The sequence below is a fragment of the Ranitomeya imitator genome, chromosome 2 (assembly GCF_032444005.1).
Source record: "Ranitomeya imitator isolate aRanImi1 chromosome 2, aRanImi1.pri, whole genome shotgun sequence".
Lineage (NCBI taxonomy): Eukaryota > Metazoa > Chordata > Amphibia > Anura > Dendrobatidae > Ranitomeya > Ranitomeya imitator.
The window spans coordinates 324,792,203-324,816,682 of NC_091283.1; the positions used below are offsets into that span (position 1 = coordinate 324,792,203).

The following is a 24,480-nucleotide window of genomic DNA, read 5'->3' on the forward strand; positions in this document are numbered from 1 at the left end:
TTAGCTATATTGTTCACATCACCCACTACAAGGAGAGGAACCCCATCCCATCTACCAGATATTTCCAGAATCTCCTGTAGCTTTTTTCTTGGAGTACGGCAGAGAAATATATAATGACACAATACACATTAATCTATTAAATATCTTACATACTATAAACACATATTGACCATCTTTATCAATTATAACCTCGATCTCCTCGAACGGGACACTTGTATGTAGCAGTATTGACACTCCTCTGGTGTAAGTTGAGAACATCGAGTGATACGCCTTTCTCACCCATCTATTTTGCAACATAGCTACTTTTTCCTATGCCAGGTGAGTTTCCTGTAAGCATATTACTGAGGGCCTCTGTTTCAGCACATATTGAAATATTGCTGTATGCTTTGTAGCATTTGCAAGACCCCTGACATTCCAACTTAAAATTATAATGTTACCGCCCATTATATCTTATAGGGACAATAAATTGATTCAGGCCCGCTAAGGTCTATAAACCTTCCCCCTCCCCTACCCTCCCCCCCTTTACCAACCTATCTTTAACCATCCCAACTGAAACAACCCCCTAACTTCTCACCCTTGCCCCTTCAGGAACTTTATAAACACTGTGAGTATAAATCAAACTTACTCTCTCTATACGAGATCTGGGAACGCTGTTTTACAGCCTAGAAATACAACCCTTTCCCTACTATCTCTCTCCCTCCCACCTAAATCAAAATTAACTGATCATTGCGCCGCCGAACACAACCATTTTAAAACAATAATAAAACATGTCATATCAAAAGTGACCAATACAGTCAAATTGAAATCAACTTAAAACTTTTCAGGAGTTAACATCCGTCCTACGGACACTTAAAGCTAACTTCAACGGGTTCGCTCCACTCCAATATGCTAAGCATTAAGGTCCAGCCATTGTGTGGCCTTCTCCGGATTTTGAAAAAAATGCACCCGATCCATATCCACCATCCTGAGTTTAGCCGGGTAAATCATTGAGTAACTCAGGCCCAGGTCTCGCAGTCTCCTCTTGACCTCTCCAAACTTCATCCTAAGTTTTTGGACCGTTGCAGGTAGATGGAGATCCGGTTCCCATCAATGGTTAAGCCATCACAGTTCCTGGCCTTCCTCAGCAGGATATCCTGATCACAGTAATTCAGAATTTGGCCAGGATAGCTCTCGGGGCAGAACCCGGGGGCAGAGCTCTGGTAGGGACCCGGTGTGCCCTTTCCACGGCAAATAATCTAGTGAGGCTACCGCCCCCACAGTATTTTTCAGCCACGACTCAATGTAATCAGTGGGATTACTCCCTTCCACATTTTCTGGCACACCAATCATTTTCAAATTATTGCTGCGGGACCGATTTTCCAGATCATCGGTTTTAAATTCCAACTCTGCGATACGCTGAATGTACTTTTTTTCCCTTTTTAACAGTTCATTCATCTGATCTTCCACACTCCCAACACGTTCCTCCACCACCTCAACTCTCTTCTCCACTTTGCGCAAAGCTGAGTTAAGGGACACCATCTTTTCTTTCATATCATCAACTCGCAGGTTCAGAGTGGCTAGAGCAGATTTACAGTATACCACCACTGAAAATATATCTTTCAGCCTCGGTTCCTCCATATCTGTTATCTCCATAGACACAGCCGAACCAGCCTGTGAGGTGATTTCTGCAGGAGATATGGCTCTCCTCTCATGAGCTGCATCACTTCTCTCAGGGGACTCCTGCTCCACCAAACCACTCTGTGCTCTATCTATTCCTTTTAACTGTTCCCCAGGGTCCCCCGGTCCTCCGGACCCCTCACCTTCAGCCTTCAATAGCAGTCTACCAGCCTCCTCCGTCCTTGCGAACCGCTCCAGCTTGGCTATCACCTCCAGCTTCTTGCGGTACGCAGCGCTTGCCCTTGCCGCCTCCTCCGCTGACTCGGCGCCATCTTGGATCTTCGCGCCTCCCGCCTTCTGTTTGCAGCGCGTCAATGCCGGGCAAGACTTATCTCCACCTGGCCCCGCTTGTTCAACTCTGCTCGCCGGGTCCCCGGGCATTCCTGCGCACGGTATAGGCATTCGGCGGCGCCTCTGGAATGCTTAATGGCAGACGGTGCAAGGAAAGAGATCCGGCACACATCTCACATCTGCTCACATCGCTTCCTAGGCCACTCCTGTTGACTCCTGTTCAGTCTGTGATCTATTAGTATACCCAAGTCTTTTCCACGTGTGCTGTTGCTTTGCCCTATTCCTCCCATTCTGTATATGCTTTTTTTTATTTTTATCGCCCAGATGTAGTACTTTGCATTTTTCTCTGTTAAAAACCATTCTGTTAGTTGCTGCCCACTGCTCCAGTTTCCTTATATCTTTTTGAATCCTCTCTCTCCTATAGTATTAGCTATCCCTCCTAGCTTTGAGTCATCAGCAAATTTAATCAGTTTACCCTCAATTCCTTCATCTAAATCATTCATAAAAATGTTGAACAATACAGGGACCAGGACAGAGCCCTGTGTTACCCCACTTGAGACATTCCTCCAACTGGATGTGCAGCCATTTACGACCACTCTTTGGGTCCGATCAATAAGCCAGTTATGAATCCACCTAAGAGTGGCTTTGTCCATTCCATACTTAGTCATTTTTTTCAATAAGGATTGTGTGAGCTACTTTGTCAAATGCTTTGCTTAAGTCAAGATATATTATATCTACAGCATTTCCCTTATTGACCCAGTCAGTGATTCTGTCATAGAAGGAAATTAAGTTAGTCGGACATGAACAAACCCATGCTGACTCTGTTTAATCATTCTTATCCAGGTACTTACATACATGTTGTTTAATAATTTGTTCAAAGATCTGTCCTGGTATACACGTCAGACTCACCAGCCTATAGTTCCCTGGGTACACATACTTCCCCTTTTTGAAGATAGGAACAACATTTGCTCTTCTCCAGTCTTCTGTGACTTCTACTGTTCTCCAAGATTTTTTAAAGATTATGGAGAGTGGTTCAAAAATGTCTTCTGCTATCTCCTTCTGTACTCTGGGGTGTAATTCATCTGGACCTGGAGACTTGAATTCATTTATGTTAGCTAAGTGTTTCCTCACTGTCTTTCTGTTTATAGATATCCTGGATTCTTCTATTCCCTTAATAGGACAATGAAAATCAGTTGATGTTACATTTCTTTCCTGAGAGAAAACAGATGCAGAATAGGAATTTAAAAGTTTGGCCTTCTCAACATCCTTTCTTACCATTTCATCATTTCCATCCTGTACAAATCCTATAGCATCTTTCACTTTTTCTTTTACTTTTGACATATCGCCAAAATCCTTTTTTTATTGCATTTGACGTCCCTTGCAAGCCTTAATTCATTTTCAGCTTTAGCAAATCTGATTTGTGCCCTGCAGGTTCGGCAGACAGCATTATATTCTTCTTTTAGATATGCCTCCCTCTTCCCATTTGATAAACATTTCTTTCTTCCTTTTTAGAATGTGTTTAAGTTCTGTGTTCATCCATCCTGGTTTCCTTAAATGCTTCCTATTCTTCCCTCTTTTCGGAATTGTTAACGATTGTGCTTTGAGAATCTCATTTTTCAAGATTTCCCTTCCTTCCTGGACATTTTTGTCCTTAAGGATATCCAGCCATTGGATCCCTCCGATTATCTTTCGGAGTCCCTTTAAAATCTGCCTTTCTGAAATTCTAAAATAGCATGGTTGCTCGCTACCTACTAGGGTCCCAGCCACTCTTACCTCCTCAACCATTCCCTCCCTGTTTATAATGATCAGACCCAAGGTAGCAGATCCCCTTGTTTTCTCTCCTACCTTTTGGAAGGTCAAATTGTCAGCAAGAGAGGATAAGAATTTGCTTGACCTGTTAGTTTTGCCCGAGAGAGATTCCCAACAAATGTCTGGATATTTGGAATCTCCTATGACAACTGTCATTTTTTGGAGAACTTGGCTATTTGATGCATAAAGAGTTCATCCATATCTTCAGCTTGCACAGGCGGCCTGTAGTAAATGCCTACAATCGTGTCCTTTCTATTATTCTGTCCTTGTATTCTTACCTAAACAGTTTCCACAGCACTCCCAGTCTCTGAAGCTTCAATCTCTGTACAGATATACGCTTTTCTATACATCCTTCTAGCCTTGTATTCCAATCATATATGTATCATCCCACCTTAGAGAGCTTTCACTAAAATAGTCAGTTTTGCTCATTCTACATGGATCTGGACTTACACAGAGACCCCTAGGCTTGGGCCATGGTGATACTTGTTGTTCTGTGGCGTGAAATGGGAAGAATAGGTAGCCAGGTCACAATCAGCAGGACAGAGAAAATACAAAATCAGAATACACAAGAGTAGTCTGTAAATGGCTGGTCTTCGCAACAGGAAATTCTACACAAGCCAGGAGCTGAGCACAGAGGACTAAACCAGAGGAGAACAAGGCTGTATCTGGCAGCTTTTGGCAATATGGTTCAACCTTTAGTAGGATGTGATGCTTTCCAATTGGCTGAAGCAAGGGGCAGATTACTGCAGCTGAACAGCACATACACACCCACACTGCCAGACTTGATGGTATTACACATCCCAAGCACCCTAATCTTAGGGGCCAGACAGAGCCTACATCTCCCAGAGCTTCTGGTTCTGACATCTCCTCACCAGCGCTGCCTGCAGAATTAATAAGGCCGTGCATGGTGACAGAAGTAGACTACGCAGGAGCAGATCCCAGAGGAGATTGGATATACCATTTTCACAAGCCTTAAAGGGACACTGTCACCTGAATTTGGAGGGAACAATCTTCAGCCATGGAGGCGGGGTTTTTGGGTGTTTGATTCACCCTTTCCTTACCCGCTGGCTGCATGCTGGCTGCAATATTGGATTGAAGTTCATTCTCTGTCCTCCGTAGTACATGCCTGCACAATGCAATCTTGCCTTGCGCAGGCGTGTACTATGGAGGACAGAGAATGAACTTCAATCCAATATTGCAGCCAGCATGCAGCCAGAGGGTAAGGAAAGGGTGAATCAAACACCCAAAAACCCCGCCTCCATGGCTGAAGATTGTTCCCTCCAAATTCAGGTGATAGTGTCCCTTTAATATGACAGAATGGCAGAAAACTAAAGCAGTAGAAATCCCCAAAAAGTGACTCCATTTTGGAAATTATAACCCTCAATGAATTAATCTATTGGAGAAGTGACTATTTAGACTCCACAGTACCTTTCCGAAAATTAGCACACAGTGGATGTTGGAGAGTAAAAACGTAGTGACTAGATTGTGCTCCACCGTAATTTAAGTGGCTTCTTCTCACTATAATAATGCCAAATACATGGATGCTAAATGTGGTTTGGCACACTGCAAGGCTCAGAAGTGAGGGGAAGATATGACTTTGGGAGAGCTGATATTGCTGGATTGGTTTACGGAAGCCATGTTGCTTTTCAAGAGCCTTTGAGGTGCTTAGTAAGATACGTGAATCTGGCATCTTCACCTTCAGGAGTAATCCTAGGGACAGGTCACCCCTAGCTCTAGGGACCAAGTTAGCACCCAAAGTCCCTAGGAATTGCGTTACACTCTGTTTTTCCACTGACAGATGGTGGACCTGATTGGGGACTAGTTTTTTTTTTTTTTTTAGATGAATAGAAGTTTTTATTGATATTATTTTCATCTACATAACATTGGTGGCTTTTTATTCCATATTTGGGAGACAGAATGGACAAGTAGTTGAACACCATGCTCCATTGGTTCATGGCATGCTGTTTCTTATTAGACTGTAAACTTTCATTGTCTTGAAGAATAATTCAGTTTTTTTTACATAACTTGACATTTTTACTGACAGTTTAAGCAGAAATGTTGAACAATAACAGATTCAAGGATATTTTATTAAAAAATAATAATTGGTTTATATTTTGCAGATGACTGTACCAGATCAGCGGGACAGGTGACATCCTCAATTTTTAAATCAGATGATTTTGAGATCCCACAGGATACAACTGAAGTGAATGCCATTATTTCGGGTATACCGTCATTCCTTCACAGCAAAGATCTGTCATCTGATCCTTTGAAACAGGTCCTGTTTTCTGATTCATTACCGACTACAAATGGAAATCAAAGTCACAAAATAAACATTAAAAAACAAGCTGATCCTAAAGCAAATAAGCCATTTTCATGTTCAGAATATGGGAATAGTTTTCTTCTTGAAAAGAATTTTCTTAAACATCCAGAAATTCATGCAGAGAATAGGTTTTCTTGTTCAAAGTGTGGGAAATGTTTTAACCAGAAATCAGATCTTGGTAGGCACCAGAGAAATCACACACGGAAGAAGCGATTTTCCTGTCCAGAATGTGGGAAATGTTTAATCGGGAAATCGGCTTTGGTTTTGCACCAGAGAATTCACACAGGGGAGAAGCCTTTTTCCTGTTCACAATGTGGAAAATGTTTCAACCGGAAAGTGCAACTTGTTACCCACCAGAGAACCCACACAGGGGAGAAACCATTTTCATGTTCAGAATGTGGGAAATGTTTTAACCATAAATCTGATTTTGTTAAGCACCACAGAACTCACACAGGGGAGAAGCCATTTCCATGTTCAGAATGTGGGAAATGTTTTATCCAGAAATCAAATCTTGTCAGTCACCAGAAAACCCACACAGGGGAGAAGCCATTTTTCTGTTCAGAATGTGGGAAATGGTTTACCCGTAAATCAAATCTTGTCAGTCACCAGACAACCCACACAGGGGAGAAGCCTTTTGCTTGTTCAGAATGTGGGAAATGTTTTAGCCTGAAATCACTGCTTATTAAACATCAGAGAACTCACACAGGTGAGAAGCCTTTTTCATGTTCAGAATGTGGAAAAAGTTTTGGGAAGAAACCTTCTCTTCTTAGTCACCAGAGCAGTCACACAGGGTAGAAACCGTTTTCATATTCTTAATGTGGGAAACGATTTACAAGGAAATCAACTCTAAACAAACATCAGAGAAGTCACACAGGGGAGAAGCCTTTTTCATGATCAGAATGTTATTTAACTAAAAATGTTATCTTCTTAAAGGGGTTGTCCACTAGTTTGACAGCTCCTTGTCATGCCTCATGTTTTGGAACTGTTAAAATAAAACACTTATACTCACCTTCCAAGCCAATGTCTTTGCAGCGCCCAGTCAGCACCCATTCACTGTCCCCGCCTCCGGACGTATGCTTTCTGACTTTTTTTATTGTTCCATGTGTCCAAATGTGGGGATAGTGACTCACTGAATGCTAGTGCTGACACCACTGGAACAGCACCAGTATGGAAGATGTGAATAAGTGTTTTTATTTTACCTGCACCAAACATAAGGAATAAGAAGAGTTTGTCCAAGTAGTTGACAAAATCAAAAATCCCACCCAGGGAGAAGCCATTATCATGCTTAGTGTGAAAACTGAATTACTGGAAAACCATTTTTGGTTAACCATCAAAAATAACTCAGACGGGGAGAAACTATATATGTTATTGACAAATTGTACAATAACACATTGTAAATTACTTTAGAATTTATTGTATTTTGGGGATTATAAGACACACTTTTAGCAAGAAAACATTTAGCTAAATAAGTCAGGGCATCTTTCAGACAGGAGTTGTAAAATATTAGTATTTTAATAATAAAAATATAGATTACTTAACATATGCAGAGCTAAACTAGCAAATAGATACTCTGGTTAGTGTGTGACTGAGTTATTCTGAGGACATCTGTTCTTTGTTTGTCAGAACTATTGGGCTTTTGCCAGAACTGTCAATACATGGCTATTTGGCAATAGTAAATGGTTATCAGAGGTCATAGACTATAAGCTTAAGTATTTCAAAATGAGGTAATGTACAAATAACTAATATGCATATTCCATAAGTTAGTAGTGTTCTCCTAATATGGTAGAGGCTATGAACATAGCGGCAAATCACCATATGTGGTTAGGAGACAGGAAAAAAAGAAACCAATGTACAGTACAGACCAAAAGTTTGGACACACCTTCTCGTTTAAAGATTTTCATGTATTTTCATGACTATAAAAATTGTACATTCACACTGAAGGCATAAAAACTATGAATTAACACATGTGGGAATCATATGCTTAACAAAAAAGTGTGAAATAACTGAAATTATGTCTTATGTTCTCGATTCGTCAAAGTAGCTTTCTTTTGCTTTGATGACTGCTTTACACACTCTTGGCATTCTCTTGATGAGCTTCAAGAGGTAGTCACCGAGAATGGTTTTCACTTCACAGGTGTGCCCTGTCAGGTTTAATAAGTGGGATTTCTTGCCTTATAAATGTGGTTGGGACCATCATTTGTGTTGTGCAGAAGTCTGGTGGATACACAGCTGATAGTCCTAATGTTAGCTGCTTTTTTCTTGCCATAATACAAATTCTAAGTAAAGAAAAACGAGTAGCCATCACTACTTTAAGAAATGAAGGTCAGTCAGTCCAAAAAATTGGGAAAACTTTCAAAGTGTCACCAAGTGCAGTGGCAAAAACCATCAAGCACTAAAAAGAAACTGGCTCACATGAGGACCACCCCAGGAAAGGAAGACCAAGAGTCACCTCTGCTTCTGAGGATAAGTTTATCCGAGTCACCAGCCTCAGAAATCGCAGGTTAACAGCAGCTCAGATTAGAGACCTGGTCAATGCCACACACAGAGTTCTTTGTGCAGCAGGCCTTCATGGTAAAATAGCTGCTAGGAAACCACTGCTAAGGACAGGCAACAAGCAGAAGAGACTTCTTTGGGATAAAGAACACAAGAAATGGACATTAGACAAGTGGTAATCTGTGCTTTGGTCTGATGAGTCCAAATTTGAGATCTTTGGTTCCGACCACCGTGTCTTTGTGCGACGCAGAAAAGGTGAACGGATGGACTCTACATGCCTGGTTCCCACGGGGAAGCATGGAGGAGGAGGTGTGATGGTGTAGGGGTGCTTTGCAGGTGACACTGTTGGGGATTTATTCAAAATTGAAGGCATACTGAACCAGCATGGCTACCAAAACATCTTGCAGCGGCATGCTATTCCATCTGGTTTGTGTTTAGTTGGTCTATCATTTATTTTCCAACAGAACAATGACTCCAAACACACCTCCAGGCTGTGTAAGGGCTATTTGACCAAGAAGGAGAGTGATGGGGTGCTACGCCAGATGATCTGGCCTCCACAGTCACCAGACCTGAGCCCAATCGAGATGGTTTGGGGTGAGCTGTACCGCAGAGTGAAGGCAAAAGGGCCAACAAGTGGTAAGCATCTCTGGGAACTCCTTCAAGATTGTTGAAAGACCATTCGTGGTGACTACCTCTTGAAGCTCATCAAGAGAATGCCAAGAGTGTGCAAAGCAGTCATCAAAGCAAAAGGTGGCTACTTTGAAGAATCTAGAATATAAGACATCATTTCAGTTGTTTCACACTTTTTTGTTAAGTATATAATTCCACATGTGTTAAAGATTATTATTATTATTATAAGATTATTATTCATAGTTTTGATGCCTTCAGTGTGAATGTACTATTTTCATAGTCATGAAAATACAGAAAAATCTTTTGGTCTGTACTGTACGTCTATGAGTCAAAATAGTTTATAAGCCGACCTAACTCCTGGTGAGATGGATCTCATACCCTGAGAATCTCCAACCCAGAATACATCAACCTCAAGACCATATGTAAGAACCAATGAATACTTGTTTTCTCTTCTATAATCTAATACTTATTTTTGTGTGCTATGAACTTTCTTTTCTTTATTTTTGTAATCACCTTTTGAATGAACATTAAACAAGATTTGATTTATCCACACAATTCAATATTGTTTTCCTTTCTATCCTCACCGTGCTTACTTAAAATAAAAAGAAAGTGTTATTTTCTTTCTAACATTTTGGTGAGCCAGCCAAATCTGATTTTTGTGTGGATGCTTTTCCCTTGCACGTGGGAGAGGAGAGCTTTGTAAAGACACCTGTTGTTCAAGGCATAGGAATTCCACTATTTCAAGTCACACGGATCAGACAATCTACAGACGAGTGAGGATTTGTGTCTCCAACTATAAAAACCTGCATGTGTCCCATCCACTTGGAGATCTGAGGATTACAGTAAAGACACAGAGGAACATCCATTGACAGTTGGATCAATCCAGGAGAGGAAAGATCTAGGAAATCAAGTGATCTGGAAAGATTTTAATGGTTGTAAACCTGTAGTCATTGACCCTAGTGATTATAGCCATATTTGAAGTATTTGCTTAAATGATGTTGTGTCATCATCAGACCTTTTGAGGCCTGAAACTGGTGGTGATGAGTTACTGACAGAAATTGTACAGTGTTTCCTTCTCTTTGGACTCTGTTCAGGAATGAAGTTGGTACAATGAAGGATGTTGTAAATGTGTAAAGGCGAGATCCTCCATCACAGCGTCAGTATACATTACCTCCAGAATTAATTGATTCTATGTCAAAGATCATACAGGGTTTGCTAGATCAAGGTATCTTCCTGAAAGGCTAATTCTGTAAGTAACAATCCTTTGTGGTGTGTCTTGAAATCTGATGGTTCTTATTAGTGATGAGCGAGTGTATTTTTGCTCGGGTTTTCACGAGTATTTGTTAGTGTTCGGATATTAATTTTTCATCGCCTCAGCGGAATGATTTACAGCTATTAGCCAGGCTGAGTACATGTGGGGGTTGCCTGGTTGCTAGGGAATCCTTACATGTAATCAAGCTGTGTAGTAGCTGTAAATCATTCAGCTGCGGCGATGAAAACTTAATCTCCGAACACTAACAAATACTCGGAGATCACCTTAGTGTGCTAGGGAAAACCCGAGCAACAAGTACACTCGCTCATCACTAGTTTTTGCCTTGCAGCACTGGAGTCCTGGGTTCAAACCCCACTAAGGACAACATCTGCAAAGAGTTTATATGTTCTCTCCGTGTTTGCGTGGGTTTCCTCCGGGTACTCCGGTTTCCTCCCACATTCCAAGACATACTAATGGGAGTGTTGTTGAGTTCAGGAAAAAGACAGCCACTGCAGGAAAGAATAGAGGCAATTGCTTCTCTACCAATTCCAACATCACACAAGGCATTTCGACATTTCTTGGGTCTTATGAACTTTTCAAGGGACTCAATGAAAATTTTGCAGACAAGGCCAGGCCTATGTATGATCTTTTAAAAGGTGAAAATAGTGATTACTTTGGTCCTTGGGGTGATGAACAACAAATCTCATTTGAACAAATGAAAATGAATGTACAAAATGCACCTGCTTTGTCCACAGTAGATCCTTCGGCTCCATTTGCTTTGCAAGTACACACATCAGAGACATCTGTGTCTGCTGTGCTGTTACAGTTGTAGGGAGAAGAGAGGAGAATTTGGGGCTATTTTTCTAAGCTTCTCTCACCTGTTGAAAGAGGTTTTGAGACCTGTGCAAGACAATTGGTAGAGATGTACTTTGCAGTTATAGCAACTGAACACATTGTTGGGTTCAACAAAATCACTTTACAAACTCCTCATTCTACACTAAAACTTCTTTTTGTGAACAATATCCCAGGTATGTCACAGAGATTTGCTCTTTGTTTAGTGTAATTGTCTCCCAAGAAATTGAGGTTGATTATAAAGCCAAATATGTTCTTCCCCAGTTGAGGCAATATGAAGGGCAAACTCATGATTTACACTCTTTTCAGGATTCTAGTCCATCGCTTTTCAGATGGAAGGCAGAGGCAACAGATGAACCCATTTTTGTAGATAGTTCCAGATTCTATTCAGATGGGCACTATTATTTGGGCTATGCCATTTTTTATCCCAAAACAGGACCGGTTGTAAAACACAAATTACCGAGTCATTTTTCAGCTCAAAGGGCAGAGCTAGAAACGGTAAAAATGGTACAACAGCTGAACAAAGCTGATGATCAGTGTCCCATTGTAATCTACAGTGATAGCTCCTATATTGTTAGATCACTGACAGCCTCTTTTTCCCAAACTGGCAAATAATCTATGTTGATTCTTCTAATAAGACTCTTGTACATAGTGACTCACTGAAAGCTATTTTTGAGATCGCATCAAAAAAACCTAATGGTTTTGCTATTGTCAAATCCCTGCCCATAAAAACCTGATGACGAATTATCTGTTGGAAATGCCACCGCAGATATTTTAGCCAAAGAGGCAGCCCTGACAGGAGAAGTGTTTGAACCTGAACCTCTAGAGGTTTCAGCAGGTCTAAGAACAAACACACATATCCCTTCTTTTGCGGAAGAACAAGCAAAAGACATCTCTTGTTGCTTCCCGGGTTGATCCAAAACCTCCCTTTGTTTATGAAAACAGGGTTTTGTGTCATGACTTAAACAGGGAGTTGTGTCCTGTTGTACCAAAACATATACAAGTTTAGTTCACAAGATATAATTATGAAAGTTTGGGTCATTTGGGCCAACAGACATTGTTAGGCATTCTTAGAGAGAAATGTTACTGGGAAAAGACAGTACAAAGTATTGTTCAATCATGTCTCATTTGTGCCCAACGTAATCTAAGACCAAAATGACAAAAACCGCCACTACTTCGAATAGCACCTGCATATGGTCTATGGTCTACGTTACAAATCAACTACATTGGACCATTGCCATCAGGTAAAAATGGTCTCAGGTATGCATTGGTTGTAGCAGATGTTTTTTTCTAAATGGGTTGAAATAGTACCTGTCAGAAAAGATGATGCTTTGTCTACAGCTAGAGCACTAGTTAATTATGTCTTTTATACTTGGGGGATCCCAAGAATGATCTCCTCTGATTGAGAAAGTCACTTTACAGGAAAAATCATGCAAGCAGTTTTTACTATTCTAGGGGTATGTCATGCTGCTGCAATGCAGGATGTGCAGGCTCTACTAGATGGCAGTAGAGTGGAAGTAGGATTGCACCTAAACAGAGCCGGACTGCAGTGAGACTACCACGAGAGGCAGCAGAATAGTAAAACTAGCCGAGTCAGATCCTAGACTGTAGTGCAGTACCAAGGAATTAGCAAACTCACGGTCAGAGACAAGCCAGGGGATCAGTAATGGTCAGGAGTGGATAAGCCAGAAGCAGGTCAGGATACAAGCCAAGTCAAAACCAGGGAGTCCGCACACTAAAGGGAAATATTGAGTGAAGACAGGAATAGGGGAAAACAGAGACACTGGTTCAGACAGCAAACTCAGCAAGACAAATCAGAGCAATCTGAATTGGTTACTGCAGCCTTAGGCAAAAACTATAACTGACTTCGCCTGCAGGAAGCAGCGGCAATAAATAGCCAACCTGAGCCCAGACTGAGGCTGGGAAAGGTTAAATCTTGACATGACCAGATCGGGAAAAAGGGAAAACAGGACAAAATCTGATCTGGATTATGACTGTACCCTCCTCTCAAGGGGGGCCACCACACCCCAGCTTTCCCAGGATACGACGCATGAAATGCCCAAACCAATCGATCAGAATGAACTGATCGTGCCGGGACAAAGGATCAATCCTCAGAACCGTAACCCCTCCAATTGACCGAGAACTGCGGACCATGCGCAATCCACAATCCATTCCACCTCATACTCCATCTGCCCATCCAAAGAAACCAGAGGTGGAGGGGATGGAGACCCATCAATGACTACAAATGACTTCAGGAGAGACTTATGGAACACATTGGGAATCCAAAGCGACGGAGGTAGGCGTAACTGAAAGGCAACTGGATTGACAACCTCAATTACTTCATAAGGACCTATAAACCTGGGACCTAGCTTAGTGGAAGGAACTTTCAGCTGAATGTTCTTGGTAGACAACCATACTTTATCTCCCACCAGGAAAATAGGTCCTGTAGATCATCAGAAATATACTCCTTTATAGTGGTTCGCTCCGGGCCAGAGAGGTTGTATAACCGTGCCTTGGGCAATTTAGCAACCACCTAGCCAGTCTGGGAGTCAAACGTTTGGCCGACTCGATATAAGACATTCTTGTGGTCCGTAATCACTGTGATCCCATGAACAACCCCCTCTAAAAAGTGCCTTCATTCTTCAAAGGCCAACTTGATAGCTAAAAGTTCCTTATTCCCAACATCAAAATTCCTCTCAGCGGGAGAGAATTGTTTTGAGAAAAAGGCACAAGGCTTCAAGTTAGTCAAAGTGGCGGGTCCTTGGGACAAAACTGCCCCACCCCCACCTCTGACACATCCATCAGGCTGGACCCCCACCTCCGACACGAATCAGGCTGGAATAAGACAGGGGCAGACATAAAACATTTCTTTAAAAAAAGCAAACACCACCACAGCTGGAGCTGACCAGTTTTTTAGATCAGTTTCAGAGTCAGATCAGTGAGGGGCTTGACCACCTGTGAAAACCCCTTAATGAATTTCCAATGATAGTTTGCAAACCCCCAAAAACATTGAAGACCCTTTAAGTCTCTGGGTTGCACCCAGTCCACAATGGCTTGTACCTTCCCAGGGTCCATATGAAACCCCTTGTCAGACAGAATAAACCACAGAAAGGACAATTCTTGGACAAAGAATGAGCATTTTTCAGGTTTCGCAAAAAGCGAGTTCTCCCGAAACCTCTAGAGAACTGCACGTAGATGATCCATGTGGACTTGTTTGTTAGATGAAAACACAAGTATATCGTCTATATACACCACCATAAAGTGCCCAATAAAACCATAAAACACATGGTTGATAAAATTCTGAAACACAGCTGGTGCATTAATGAGACCAAATGGCATAACTAAATTCTCAAATAACCCTTCAGAAGTGAGAAATGCCGTTTTCCAATCATCCCCCTCCTGAATACTGATTAGATTATATGCTCCCCTGAGGTCAAATTTAGAAAACCATTTAGCCCCCGACAGTTGTACAAATCAGGGATGAGTGGGAGGGGATAGGTATTTCACTTTGTGACCTTATTTAATTCCCAAAAATCGAGGCATGGGTGCAAACCACCATCTTTTTTTTTCCTTTTCCAAAAATGAATCCAGCTGCTACATGAGAGACAGGGAGGGATGTGACCTTTACGTAGGCTTTCAAAATTATACTCCTTCATAGTGGTTCGCTCTGGGCCAGAGAGGTTGTACAAACAGGCCTTGGGCAATTTAGCACCTGGAACCAGATTAATAGCACAGTCAAAAGGGCGGTGTGATGGTAAAACCTCGGCCTTCTTTTCAGAAAAGCATCCTCAAAATCCTTCAGGTACTCCGGAATACTTTACAGATTAAAGGATGACATAAGTACAGAAGTAAAGCAACTTTTAACACAATTAGGATCCCATTTGGCAATGTCCTGAGATTCCCAGTCTATCAAAGGATTATGTAACTTTAACCAGGGGAACCCCAACAACACTCCCGCAGGCAGATTGTCCAGAACAAAACATGAATTATGTTCCTGGTGCAAGGAAAAACTCCTCTGAGACAAATTTAATGACATTTTTAATGACGTGGGGCCGCCGATTACAGTCATGAATATGCGGCTCCACCTCCCATAGGGGTGGAGCCACATATTCATTACTGTAAATGAGCGGCCCCAGTTGACCGCTCATACAGTAGAAGGTGCGGCCAGGACAGGAAGCAGCGCCAGCCAGCGAGGGAGTCGGGTGAGTATTTTAAGAACAGCGGGTGGGCGTACAGGGGGTGGGAGGGGGGTGGGCACATGGATCTTTATTTTAAACACGAGAAACAAAAAAAAAGGAATATTCATATCTTCTCTACAGCAAACGCTGCTGCAAAGAAGATATAAATGGCGGCTTCAGCACCAGTGGGGGGGACAGCGCTTACTGTAGCGCTATCTCCTGCACGGCACACGGACTGCACACGGACAACATCCGTGTGCGGTACGTGTTTTACACGGACCCATTGACTTTAATGGGTCCATGTAATCCGTGCGCTCCCACGAACACTGACATGTTTCCGTGTTTGGCACACGGAGACACGGTCCGCAAAAAATCAATGACATCTGCACAGATGCATTGATTTGAATGTGTCTACATGTGTCAGTGGCTCCGGTACGTGAGGAAACTGTCACCTCACGTACCGGAGCCACTGACGTGTGAAACCGGCCTAAACGTGGTGGAATGTTAAGACTTTGGAGGAATATAAGAGGTGTGGTCTCGTTCCTAGGGGCCTTAGGATTCCGATCATTCCAGCATGGGAGGCAGGTGATGCCTTTCAAAAAACTTGGGAGAGTGGTTTACTTAAGGGATCAAATATTATTATGGATATGCTCATTGAACATGATCGTAACATTTTACTGGTTATTAAGGATAAAATCAAGGCTTGTGAATTAAAGCTGGAGGGGTTTGATAAAACACTGGTTGAACCATTCCAGATACAACTAAAGGCCACCATTGACAACTTTGAGAAGGAGGTGATTGGTGGAAAGAGAAATAAATTTGAGAGACCAAACATTTAAAAAATGGACGTGTGCATAGGTACATAAAGGTAACAAAAGGCCCCTTGGTTAGTAACGGCAACTAATGACAACATAGCCGCACTGCATGAACTTCCATCTAGTGATTTTTTTATCATCCGAACCAAGCGACGCTGAGGGCGCAACAGGAGGGGTTGACGCAAGAGATATGTCACACAAAAAGGGCACTCGGAACTTCAGGACCTGGTCCCCCAGACACAAGCGAGAGACCTGGCAGAACAGGAAACGCTAACCCCTACGTTTGGATTCACGGCCCCTCTTGATTCTGGTAAGCTCCAGATTATTAATCTTTTATCCCATGTTCTAACAGATATTGAAATTTCCGTTTTGGAGAAGGGACTCCCTTTCTGTCCCACTAATTGTCTTGACAAATTTATTTTGACCAAAGATCTTTGTTTATTTTGTAGACAATTGACTTTTAATTTACTCTTTCATCAACCATCTGAGATTGATCAGCTTCCTTTGACAGAGAGGCAAGCATTTAGAGATTTGGTAGACCTTTTGGAAGATTTCAGGGTAGGTTACCTTCACAAGCCACACCATCCTTTTCACTGTTTCCGGTGGTGCAGAGTTTTTTTGACATGGCCTTTGGTGAGATACAGTCCCTCAGGTTGGATCCCAATAGGGATAGAAATTTAAACAGGGCTGAGCAGGCTGTTATCAAGAGACTGGGGTCAAATAGGGACTTTGTGGTCCGGGAAGCGGACAAGGGTGGAATCTGGTTATCTGGCCGATTGGCTTCCCTTAGATATAAATCAATCGACAGCTAACTGATTCTAACTGTTACCAGGTTCTCCCCTCAGACCCCTCTCAAGCCTTTAAAGCCAGACTGGATCAACTTTTGGCCACTGCATGGACTTTCAATATTATCAATAAATGGGAGGAGTTCATGACAAGCCACCATCCCAGGACACCAACCTTTTATATGCTTCCCAAGGTCCACAAATCTCTCCAGGACCCGCGAGGTAGGTCAATTGTGTCTGGGATTGGTGGCCTGCTTGAACGGCCTTGTATCTATTTGGATTTTTTTCTCCAACCATTGGTTTCTTCCCTTAGATTCTTTGTGAGAGACTCCACATTTCTTATTCAACAACTGCAGGACTTGGTTCTTCCTCCCAACACTCTATTGGTTACTATGGATGTGGAGTCTCTGTACATGAGTATACAGCATGATCTGGGGTTCAGGCCATTTCATTCTTCTTGGGCTGACATTTATCTGGGGATAGGAAACATGATTCTTTCCTTCTGGATCTTCTACACTTTGTACTGGATAAAAATTATATTGTATTCGATCGGGTACATTACAGGCAAGTCACGGGTACTGCTATGGGTGCACGTTATGATCCCTCGTATGCAAATTTATTTTTGGGGTGGTGGGAGATCAACAGGGTGTACTGCCATGAGCTTTTTTCCATCCATGTCATTAAGTTGTTTCGATACAATGATGATATTTTATTTTTTGGACAGGCAACCTGGTGGACTGCCATAAGTTTGTGGAAATGTTGAATGAGAATCCTTGGAATATACATCTTACCACGCATGTTTGCCAGACAATGGTCGAATTTCTTGATCTCAAACTTTTTCTTAATGGCGACAAATAGCTTGCTGCACTTTTCAAGCTTCCACCTGCAGCATCTGAGGAATGGTATCCCAAAGGGGCAATTCTATCGCCTCAAGAGGAACTGTAGTGCACAGGAGGAATTTTTGAAACAGGCCAAGGATCTTACGTGTGGATTTGGGAACAGCGGCTACCCCAAAAAGGTAATTTCGCAGGCCTTTGTGGCGGCTAGGGATGCTGATAGGAGTAGACTCTTACAACCCGGTTTGACGGCACCCCTAAACAGCTCGGGGTGGTTACTGATTATAATAACCAATGGCGGGAGGTTCGGGGCATTTTGTCTAAACATTGGGGTATTTTGCTTAGTGAACCTAGACTCAAACCCCACATCTCTACATGGCCTAGCCTGGTAGCAAGAAGGGCTAAAAGCCTTAAAGACAGCTTGTGTCAAAGCCACTTTAAGCGACCTACAGTTAGGCTTAATAGAGGCATACGTCTGCAAGGGACTTTTCCTTGTGGCAATTGCAATATCTGTCCTTTCACTATTAATAATAGTGTCCTCACGCTTCCTTCTTTTCCGTTTCAGATTACCACAAGGTCTTACTTTAATTGCAAATCACAAAATCTAATTTATGCTCTAATCTGCCCATGTCCAAAAGCTTATGTTGGACAGACGACACAGGAATTGAGAATGAGAATACAACAGCACTTTTCCAATATCGTGACTGCTAAAAAGGACAAAGAAAAGGGCAAAGTGCTCTCGTCCATTGCAGCACACTTCTTGGCGGTACACAACTCTCAATTCGGAGGAACCAAGGTCCTTGGACTTGAACTGTTCAACCAGACATCAGGGGTGGCGATATTAGCCTGGAATTGCACAGACGTGAATCCAAGTGGATCCATAACCTCAAGAGCCTAACCCCATCAGGTCTAAATGAAGACTTGTTGTTTACAGGATTCTATAAACAAATCTGAATTACCCCTATTGACTATTTATCCGGCCTGAAGATTGTGTATAACCGATGTCTCGATGACCATTGAGATATTCACTGGGACAACTATCACCATGGGACATTCTTCTTGTCATTTGCACCTATGTCACTATAAGCAGCGTAACAGTTTATATTATTAAGGCAATGTAGGTGGATTAAGTACTGTTTTCTATGCTGATTATAGTGAACCCTGTATTGATAGTAAGTTAACCTCATCTTAAGAGTAATACATTTGGTTATGGCAGGTCTAGTTTGGGATGTGTATTTTACTTTTTATGGCTAATTGGGCCCCGGTTCTATAAACCCTTAGTGACCATCAAGGTTGAAGTGTGTCTGAATATGGGCGTGTGTTGGGATCAATCTCTTTGATATCGGGTTCTAGATATACTGGACTACCCAAGTTCTATATGCACCCACTTGGTTGGAACGTCGTATATGGTTATGTTTAACTATCTATCGGGCCAGACGTTTGGTCGGACATAACCAATGGTACACTTACCATCTGTCTTTTTTGTGACAATTTACTGTGACTAAGCTGTGTATCACTCCTTTATTGGAGACCTTTTCTGACGATAGTCTACGGTTGTGGTGCACTAGTGTACTATGTTGCACAAAACCACCAAAGACTGTGCGTTATAACTCATAGGAGAGATCAATCTTTATTTTCCTTTTTGACATCTCATGTCATCTCCAGTAGGGTCTCCTATAACCTTATGACTTACTTTGGTCCTGTGTATAAATCAGGATGGACATTTTTTTTTAGTTATTTTTAGTTATTTTTAATTTATTTTTACCACTGTATCACCATGACTAAATTTCGGGGCCTTACATCCCATGGAATGACACTGTTAGGGGTCGAGTTCCCGCCTCTGCACAGGGGGAATCTCGGGCCATCTCCGCTGCGGTCTCCCATTCTTCTCCTACCGCAGTGGAACCTGCTCAGCGGAGACGTCGGTCCCAGCGTCTCGCTCGTTCTGACTCTGTGCAAAGGGTTACTGCTGCCTTTCCAGCTTCTGCCATTGTAGCTAGTACTGGGCAGCAGCGAGCAGACGTCTTTGGGACTAAGTCCTACTTTTCCCCTTTTGAGCATGCCAAGGGTAAGATCTCTTGTTGGAGATCAAGGGTCACATGCTTAGATGCAAAATAGCTAAGGCCTACAATAGAACTAGCCATGTCTGTACCCTCAGGATTAATATGGGAATAGCTATGGAGGATATCCACTAGATTAAAACATAACCTTTAATAAATATGAGTAAAAAACTTGGTTCCTAACAAAACACATACATAGACAATGCAAACGTGCTCAGGTGAATCAGTGCTCGAGATTAAAAATTGGATCAGTCTTACCAATTTAGACGGACATATGGAAGAAATCCCTCAGATTCCATGAGGGTGGTGGTTCCAGATACCTTGGGCCAAGGGTAGGGAAAAGTACACTGCCACTGTCTTCCCTGTAAACCCTTAAAGAGCTCCTGTCCTGACAAGGACAAGCCCCAAGTGAGCCCTACTATGGGAACCCACCAACCAAAATGTAGCCCTAAATGTCTCTCTTCTCCCTATGCGTTTCAACTCTAATAGAGGAGCATCATCAGGGGAGTTATACAATCAAGGAGGTACCAATGGGTCCCCTCAGTAGTCCAAAAAGGACAGTCCATAAAAGTCCATACAGGTCCGCATGAGTCCGAGCCAAATGGGTCCCGCAGTGGCTGGGAAATCCCAAGAAAGTCAAAGATGCTAGCTGTATCCGCAGCTTAGGTAAGTCCTTACCTAAGCTGCGGACACAGCTAGCATCTTTGACTTTCTTGGGATTTCCCAGCCACTGCGGGACCCATTTGACACGGACTCATACGGACCTGTATGGACTTGCTCAGATACTGCAGCAAACCCCATTGGTCCTCTAGGAAGGTCCTGAAGGTGCTCACCTTCTGTGGCAGCCTCCCATTGGTCCTTCTGGGAAGGTCCTGTACTTGCTGCAGCTATAAAAGGTGCGCATGACCGCACGGCCATGCGCTAGTATCAATTCAATGTGGTCATTCATGTGTGTATTCAGGGCCCCGGCTGAAATAAGCCACTACAATACCGGCACCTCCGGTGAGGAGATTGCATGATTGCCTCTTTGACTGCGTGACCACAAACTGCTATCTGCTCAGCAGTTGCTGTGTACTCCTGTGAGCTAAACAGGACACAGTGCTTTCTTTATAGGTGACTCTGTAAAGTAACAGAGTTCACTTCTACCGCCATATAGGGCCGCCATTTGCCAGAAGCAGGTTCTCTCCTGCACGGTGGACCCCGGGCTGCGAACGCACCAAATATCATCTCACTATTTATTCGGTGCGTTCCGCCAGCCCTAACAGAATACTAGCGCCAGGGTCTGGCTAGTAAATGGCAGACAATCAGCGTCTACAGCGGTACATCGAGCAGCTGGAGGGTAGGTTGCGTTACGCCAGCCCTAACAGACACTGGTTTCCAGGGGTACTCTGGAATCATATCCACATTGTGTCTGACGATGTATATATTTAAGTAAATAAGGCAGCACACTGCAGCGCTAAAACATGTAAACTTGAAAACACGAAATTTGAACTGCATTACTGCACTAGAAATATGAAAAATGAGAGCTTTTAGCGCATAAAAATGGCCAATTTTATGTGTACCTGGTAGCCCCTTTACGGCATCTCTCTTATACCAGGTCCTAAAACTTGCCTTACCTCGCTGAGAATAAACGTCTCCATCTGGATGGGTACATGTGAAAACCTCTTCCTAGACTAAAATTCTCTCTCTGTGGAGGGGTATTGGACCTGCTGTAATTAAAACACCTGAAGCTAGGAGGCGGAGTGCACGATCAGAAGGCTAAAGAATACATTTCAAAAACCTGACCGGCACATCCAAACATAGACTAAGTGTGAACAGGTGCTGAACCTAGAGTCGCCAACTCGTATATAGTTAAGTAAATAAGGCAGCACACTGCAGCGCTAAAACATGTAAACTTGAAAACACGAAATTTGAACTGCATTACTGCACTAGAAATATGAAAAATGAGAGCTTTTAGCGCATAAAAATGGCCAATTTTATGTGTACCTGGTAGCCCCTTTACGGCATCTCTCTTATACCAGGTCCTAAAACTTGCCTTACCTCGCTGAGAATAAACGTCTCCACCTGGATGGGTACATGTGAAAACCTCTTCCTAGACTTAAATTCTCTCTGTGTGGAGGGGTATTGGACCTGCTGTAATTAAAACACCTGAAGCTAGGAGGCGGAGTGCACGATCAGAAGGCTAAAGAATACATTTCAAAAACCTGACCGGCACATCCAAACATAGACTAAGTGTGAACAGGTGCTGAACCTAGAGTCGCCAACTCGTATATAGTTAAGTAAATAAGGCAGCACACTGCAGCGCTAAAACATGTAAACTTGAAAACACGAAATTTGAACTGCATTACTGCACTAGAAATATGAAAAATGAGAGCTTTTAGCGCATAAAAATGGCCAATTTTATGTGTACCTGGTAGCCCCTTTACGGCATCTCTCTTATACCAGGTCCTAAAACTTGCCTTACCTCGTTGAGAATAAACGTCTCCATCTGGATGGGTACATGTGAAAACCTCTTCTTAGACTAAAATTCTCTCTCTGTGGAGGGGTATTGGACCTGCTGTAATTAAAACACCTGAAGCTAGGAGGCGGAGTGCACGATCAGAAGGCTAAAGAATACATTTCAAAAACCTGACCGGCACATCCAAACATAGACTAAGTGTGAACAGGTGCTGAACCTAGAGTCGCCAACTCGTATATAGTTAAGTAAATAAGGCAGCACACTGCAGCGCTAAAACATGTAAACTTGAAAACACGAAATTTGAACTGCATTACTGCACTAGAAATATGAAAAATGAGAGCTTTTAGCGCATAAAAATGGCCAATTTTATGTGTACCTGGTAGCCCCTTTACGGCATCTCTCTTATACCAGGTCCTAAAACTTGCCTTACCTCGCTGAGAATAAACGTCTCCATCTGGATGGGTACATGTGAAAACCTCTTCCTAGACTAAAATTCTCTCTCTGTGGAGGGGTATTGGACCTGCTGTAATTAAAACACCTGAAGCTAGGAGGCGCAGTGCACGATCAGAAGGCTAAAGAATACATTTCAAAAACCTGACCGGCACATCCAAACATAGACTAAGTGTGAACAGGTGCTGAACCTAGAGTCGCCAACTCGTATATAGTTAAGTAAATAAGGCAGCACACTGCAGCGCTAAAACATGTAAACTTGAAAACATGAAATTTAAACTGCATTACTGCACTAGAAATATGAAAAATGAGAGCTTTTAGCGCATAAAAATGGCCAATTTTATGTGTACCTGGTAGCCCCTTTACGGCATCTCTCTTATACCAGGTCCTAAAACTTGCCTTACCTCGCTGAGAATAAACGTCTCCATCTGGATGGGTACATGTGAAAACCTCTTCCTAGACTAAAATTCTCTCTCTGTGGAGGGGTATTGGACCTGCTGTAATTAAAACACCTGAAGCTAGGAGGCGGAGTGCACGATCAGAAGGCTAAAGAATACATTTCAAAAACCTGACCGGCACATTCAAACATAGACTAAGTGTGAACAGGTGCTGAACCTAGAGTCGCCAACTCGTATATAGTTAAGTAAATAAGGCAGCACACTGCAGCGCTAAAACATGTAAACTTGAAAACATGAAATTTAAACTGCATTACTGCACTAGAAATATGAAAAATGAGAGCTTTTAGCGCATAAAAATGGCCAATTTTATGTGTACCTGGTAGCCCCTTTACGGCATCTCTCTTATACCAGGTCCTAAAACTTGCCTTACCTCGCTGAGAATAAACGTCTCCATCTGGATGGGTACATGTGAAAACCTCTTCCTAGACTAAAATTCTCTCTCTGTGGAGGGGTATTGGACCTGCTGTAATTAAAACACCTGAAGCTAGGAGGCGGAGTGCACGATCAGAAGGCTAAAGAATACATTTCAAAAACCTGACCGGCACATTCAAACATAGACTAAGTGTGAACAGGTGCTGAACCTAGAGTCGCCAACTCGTATATAGTTAAGTAAATAAGGCAGCACACTGCAGCGCTAAAACATGTAAACTTGAAAACACGAAATTTGAACTGCATTACTGCACTAGAAATATGAAAAATGAGAGCTTTTAGCGCATAAAAATGGCCAATTTTATGTGTACCTGGTAGCCCCTTTACGGCATCTCTCTTATACCAGGTCCTAAAACTTGCCTTACCTCGCTGAGAATAAACGTCTCCATCTGGATGGGTACATGTGAAAACCTCTTCCTAGACTAAAATTCTCTCTCTGTGGAGGGGTATTGGACCTGCTGTAATTAAAACACCTGAAGCTAGGAGGCGGAGTGCACGATCAGAAGGCTAAAGAATACATTTCAAAAACCTGACCGGCACATCCAAACATAGACTAAGTGTGAACAGGTGCTGAACCTAGAGTCGCCAACTCGTATATAGTTAAGTAAATAAGGCAGCACACTGCAGCGCTAAAACATGTAAACTTGAAAACACGAAATTTGAACTGCATTACTGCACTAGAAATATGAAAAATGAGAGCTTTTAGCG

The 24,480-nt window shown here is 42.5% G+C and overlaps 1 protein-coding gene across 1 annotated transcript; it reads left to right on the forward strand.

Moving 5' to 3' along the window:
- Nucleotides 1-5,876: 5,876 nt before the first annotated feature.
- Nucleotides 5,877-6,871, forward strand: LOC138666483 (oocyte zinc finger protein XlCOF22-like). The gene is made up of 2 exons (XM_069754701.1): nt 5,877-5,902; nt 6,001-6,871. The coding sequence occupies exons 1-2, from the start codon at nt 5,877-5,879 to the stop codon at nt 6,869-6,871; spliced, it is 897 nt and encodes a 298-aa protein (XP_069610802.1).
- Nucleotides 6,872-24,480: the final 17,609 nt, after the last annotated feature.

What these genes read in the sequence shown, in the direction of transcription:
- LOC138666483 (XM_069754701.1), top strand. Translation starts at nt 5,877, where the DNA reads ATGACTGTACCAGATCAGCGGGACAG. An exon ending in GTACCAGATCAGCGGGACAG is followed by an intron (nt 5,903 to 6,000) that starts GTGACATCCTCA and finishes ATTCCTTCACAG; the next exon opens with CAAAGATCTGTCATCTGATC.